General features: G+C 37.5%; 1 protein-coding gene across 1 annotated transcript in view; it reads right to left on the bottom strand.

Annotated features, from left to right (window-relative positions):
• LOC124257850 (perlucin-like) overlaps nt 1-6,000 on the bottom strand; it is a 99,716-nt gene that overhangs the window by 91,564 nt on the left and 2,152 nt on the right. The window contains exon 2 of the mRNA XM_046691995.1: nt 4,053-4,132. Coding sequence (XP_046547951.1) covers nt 4,053-4,132 — 80 coding nt within the window. The remainder of the gene's footprint in view (nt 1-4,052; nt 4,133-6,000) is intronic.

Here is a 6,000-nt window from a genome sequence, read left to right as displayed (position 1 = left end):
CTAAGGAAAATCTTATATGGGGTAAACATTTTTTTTTTGTCTTTCAATGATGTAAAAAAATGCTTAAACTGCACCAAAGGAACAATTTTAGAGTACAATAAAATGATTATAAATATTCCCACACAAATCTTGAAAAAATACTTAACATCTGATCCTGTAAGTAATTGAAAACCTCTCACTAAACCTTCCAAATCTTCAAGACCTACTTTCTCAAATTTTTCTATGACAAACATATAGCAAAATGATACTCCACCTACAGTTTGTCCCAGATATGGCAGAATGAACTAAAATACCACAGATATTTCATGGACATCTTGTGGCTAAAATACAGAAACCGCACAAAGCATGTAAGGCTTTTGAGATTTTTAGTATAGATTTATGTACCAGAGCCATTTATATACGCGAAAAGAGTTGGGGTAAAGTGAAGATATTTGAAACAAATATGTGCTCTTTTGAGCCAGAAAGCCTCCAACGTGTATTCATAAAGTGCAATCTTGTACAGGATTGTCTGGGAGAGAAAGGTTAAGAAAACTTTATTAACTTCTAAGACATTGTGATGTTCCTATTTCTGATGAAGACATTCTCTTTTGCAACAGTTCAGTTAGTCTGTTAGCAAACATACATTGGTCCCGCTGGCTTGTCAAAGTGATTGTCTTGCTAATATCGTCAAGAGAGACAGACAGAAAGAATTATTGCTTGTAAGAACAATGTTTTGCCTAAATTTCATTCCAGCTGGAAATCTCTGAACAATGTATTACATATATTATAAAATCATGGACCTGACATGTCCATGATTCTTTTAGCGCTTCATTGTTGATCATACGAAACGATGTGATAAATGTAATCAACTGTACACCTTCTGAACTGAAATGAATAAACCAAAATTTGAAAAATCAAAACAAAGTTTCCACGCAATCCAAATATGAAAAAATAAAGGAACACTTGTGCTTTCATGTGATCCCTTATTTTTTCCCCCAGCATATATTGGTCGCTGTGGAAAATATCATTTTTTGCTTTATGTCTATATATTCTGCCGAATGCATTATTCTTTGCAATATAACTACATTTCGTCCCCGCTGGTGCAAATATGTCTAGTCACATAGTGCTCAATTGTTTGCATATTGTGCTTTATAAAATACCGGACTCTGTTGTTGTTATACCGTGTTATAAGAGTTTGTTATTTATTCGAGGTCTAGATTTCCGAAGCTCACTTAGCGCTAAGATAGTTGTACGATAATGTTAATGTATGGCACTTCTACGACAATCTTGGCGCTAAAGAAGAGTTTCGAAAATCAAACACAATTATGCAATTATAATCAGATTTTGTTGTTGATCCTGTGCTTTGATGTTGAAATGTTGGCGTATAAGAGTGATCAGATGTATGTACCTGTATAATACGCTTACAATGTTTAGAACCCGTCTGTTTTAGATATTTACTAGAGAAATGTGTTCTTTATTGAAGACAATTATTATCAAATGGCTGCAAGTGATTCTATGGCGTTTGATTGGCTGACCAGTAAGTAAAAGAAAACTGTCACATGCACAGACAACAGTTACTATTTTGTTGATTGGCTGACAACTGTATGAAGTGAAGTTTGTGTTGTAGTTTGCGCATTCATAACTACTCATGTCATTCCTGGCAACCTGGATGGCGACTCACTTTACCCTATCATGGCCATGTTCACGACTGGGCCTTTATCTAAGAAAGCAAAGGTCAGGGAGATGAAAATTGTTTAGAACTATTTCCAAGGAAATATCACTTTCAATTACCAAACATGGTACTCCTAGAAAAATCCCATATCCCATATGGGCAAAATAGTTATACACTCATTCCCTTCGTTAAGATGTTTCAGTGTTGAGAGTTTGCTGATCCTTTAGTTCAAAGTTTATGTTTAAAATTGTGTTTTGCATAGTTTAGAGAAGTTTCAAAGTTTGACGGTGCCGCTATTTTCATGCTTCGAAATGCGTTTTTAATACGCGCGATTTGATTTGCTTTGCTTACGATTCTTGGCTATAATGGCATACTAGTCTTTGTGGAGTCATGGAAAGAGGCGAGTAGTTACGAATGGTAGTTTGCCCTGAATGATGTCACTTTCATTTTTGTGTCCTTGTCTATATGGTATGTAAAGTGTGTGTTGATGATAATTATTATGGATTATATATTTTTATTATTGACATATTCATAGGAGTTAATGTCATAACGTGTTTGTACATTTATGGCAGGTATTAACATTAAAAGGTGTGCAAAATTATACTTTTCACATTGATACCTGCCATAAATGTAGATACTATAGATGTCAGTTCTAAAATAAAACAAACAATTCAAACAGAGAACAGTATTTTAGTCGTGTGAAAGGATTTCCGGGCTTCTACATTGTCAAAATCAGGCAAAGAAAATTAATGGTTAAATTATATGTAAATATTCCAGATTGCCAAGATCTCAGGTCAACCATATCTCAAGAACATGAAATAGAATATTTCCATAAAAACATAAATTAAATAAAAACTATCTTATCTATAAAAGGAAATATTTTTGACAGAGTGAAAGGTTCATGACATGAACACAGTATTTTACCTCCCCTACAGATGTCTTCTGTGAAAATGACCTTGATGTCAAATTATACACTGACAAGTTTGGAATAAACGTATGAACAGGAAAAAAACCAAACTTTGCGGCAAAAACATTCCACTTTCCCCAATGTCAACATCTGCGTTTGGGATTTAAAAAGGCAGGTCCGATGAATATCCTCTTGCGATGAAACTCCTCGGGCAGTTTTGTTCACATCCGTCACTGACAAGATGCCACAGAGAGCACAATACTGACGCTTCTGGGTTTCATCAAGTCGTCCTTTATGGCAAGTCGTCACTTTATTCTTACGTATTTGAAACTTCTTATGCTAACAGCTTTTTGTAGAAAGCTGGCCACGCAATTTCGTTGGGCGCTATCCTTCTTGTTCATAAAATTGATATGAAATTTGCCAATGGGATTTTACATTAATTACCCAAAAGCAAAATACTATTTATTGCTTCGGTTAAGTTTACACAGTGCATCAACTAATTCAAGTTCGAGACAAACATTCAAGTATTTTCACCAGATTTGTCATTCTTTGTTTTTCAGCTCTATATCCTGTTTGCGCCTGAGAAACCATATGTGACAAATGTGCATGGAAAATAATGTTTAAGGTTTAATTGTTTTGAGTATATTCTTTTTCAAAATATATAAAACGACAATACTAAATGGAAGTATATATCAAAATAAGATATTTTATGTGTCTGAATCCAGTCAGACAATCCAGTGCTTAACCTCATGGGTGTGTCAATATTCTTAACTGGAACACAATGACACGAGTCAACCAAGTCCACGCACTGGACCAACCGACCGTTAGTCGCCTCTGATGGCGATGCCTGGGTTTGCAGTTCTGACCCGGACCTTACTAAGAGGCCAAAATCTTTCAACTTACATTTTACCAAACCAATTACTATGGTGGTTTGATACTTTATTTATTGCATAAGTATGAAAGTGAGTGAGTGAGGGAGTTAAAATTTAAAGTCACATCCGCAATATTTCAGCCATATCGTGACTAAAACTAGTTCTTAACTTATAATACATACAGATAATATATAAAACCCTGTCAACGAAGGACAGTAAAACCACCACATTATCACAAAATGAGTTAAAACTAGCTGGCATGTAACTTTAAAAGTAGAAAACTATTTTTGGACAATACAATGTAATTATGGGCCAGTAATCGCCAACAACTGAAGGTAGATCACCATACTAGGGACCATGGGGACTTACAGTGTCTTTGCTACCTGCATGGACCCTACCTGGATTAATAAGTATGAAAGACTGAATTTTGTAAAGTCCAGAAAGGATATGTTTTTTACAATTCTAAACTCGCTCACTCACAGGTGGCAAGAATATTCAATTTCTGTGATACTAGTTGTTTTTTGGTGGCGTGGTAATTTGAAGCCCAGTGGGATACAGTATTTCATTGTCTCAGTTCCTTTAAATGTGAGAAGAATGTACATAATAGTCCTATAACACTTACTGCCGCCTCTGCAAACGAACTTTTAATGGTTGAGAACCAGTAGCAGGATCTTCTGTGTTGATGAAATCCGAGTGGGCATCCTGATAACAAATAATGTCAATCATACTTAGCATCACCTGGAAACAAAGTAGAACATCTGTGAAACAGAAAGCTTAAAGTACTAGCAAAGGAAGGAGGGACTGCATAAAAATGGGCTTTACATATTGTACCCACGTGGGAATCGAACACGGTCTTCATGTCGATACAAAGATATATACCCTTCAGCTTTCATCATATTTATGAATTGATGTAAAATATGCCAGAAAACCCCTTTCCTTGTGTGGAAAATAACGACTTAGATAGTAGATGTTGTCTATGTATCAGCGGACTTAGTGACATTTGGAGCTCGTTTAAACACCTGTCACAAACACATGCAAAATCAAGTTGTCTTAAACTGTGAAAATGAGGAATTCAAATGGGGAATTGTATAGGATACAATGTTTGTCCCTGATGAGTCCAGGCACCTTTGAAGAGCACACCAATGGCCCGTGTGGACCCGGGGACATATAGGTCCACATCACCTCATTGCTGATCGTAAGACCGATTTGGGCAACGTGTTTGCCGTGGGTTGCGACCCTGTGTCGGTGGAGGATGGGAGTCTTGTGGTTGAGGGCAATAAGAGCCTGGAACCGTGTTTCTTTGCCCAGACACCACTTTACCCCTGACTTCAGCTTGACGGGTTGTAGAATTGGCTCGATTCAATCAATCGGCTGGTCACGCCAAGCCCTGTCCATGGACAAAAGTTGAGTTGAGTTGGGCTTTACGTCACATCGGCATTATTCCAGCCATATAGTGACGAGAACAAGTCTGCATTAATAAACATTGTAAGTACAGAGTCAAAATGAGTTTTATTTCAAAAACATATATTCATTACATTGTCATTTAAATTCCTAACTTCCCTCAGGTAGTTCACTATCAGATGAGCGCTCACGCGGGAGAACAGATCTTTCCGACTTGTTGCATCATAATGTGAGTCCCTTGCAGACAATAAGCCCACACAATCAAGCAGAATATGCTTGGTGGTGAAAACCTCATCGCAAGAGACACACATGGGGGGTCCATCCCCATCTGTTTTCAGCAGATAGTCATGAGTAAACCGACTGTGGCCAATACGACATCGTCGTAAAATTACCTCATCACGTCTTGACTGACAACCCAAGTAGGTATAACCAATTGTTGGCTTCAGTTCTACTCGGGTGTCCCACAAAATTCTTATGCAATTATTTTTCATTCTTTTGACAATGAATGTTTGTATTTCAAATTATATTTATATATGTTATATATATGTCCTATGCCAGAAGGCGGTGGTTCATGGGCCAATCTGGTGAATAATGTATACCTCAATTTCTTGTCAAGGGCCGAACCAGTCTGACTTTAAATTAGTAGATAAATGCAGCTGTTCATGTCATATTTTCTGGAGTGTAACACCCCTGTATCCCTGGTGTCAGCATCTCGGAGGGGCACGAACAGGCTTTCGTCAATAATGTTTTTCGTCACTATGACTGACTGACTGACTGAGTTTAGTTTTACGCCGCTTTTAGCAATATTCCAGCAATATCACAGCGGGGACACCAGAAATGGGCTTAACACAGTGTGCCCGTGTGGGGAATCGACCCCGGGTCTTTGGCGTGACGAGCCAACGCTTTAACCACTAGGCTACCCCACTGCCCCTTCGTCACTATGAGTCTAATCTTGAACATTTGATATAGCCCATCAACCCTCTATTGTAGTAAGCTTCAAACCTATGTTCATACTTCTCAATATCAGGCTTGCGATTCTGCACAATGTGGTCCCTTGTTCGACTGAATAGGTTTTGTACTTTGTGCTCGACAATGTGACGTGCTACTGTTTCTGTTCAGTTTTGTAAATAAAGTATTCATGGCGTCACATTCAACGTCAATATATTTTG

The sequence above is a fragment of the Haliotis rubra genome, unplaced genomic scaffold (genome assembly GCF_003918875.1).
Source record: "Haliotis rubra isolate DU_JTF1 unplaced genomic scaffold, ASM391887v1 Scf677, whole genome shotgun sequence".
In the NCBI taxonomy this organism is placed as follows: Eukaryota; Metazoa; Mollusca; class Gastropoda; order Lepetellida; family Haliotidae; genus Haliotis; species Haliotis rubra.
This window is presented reverse-complemented; position numbering and strand designations above follow the sequence as displayed.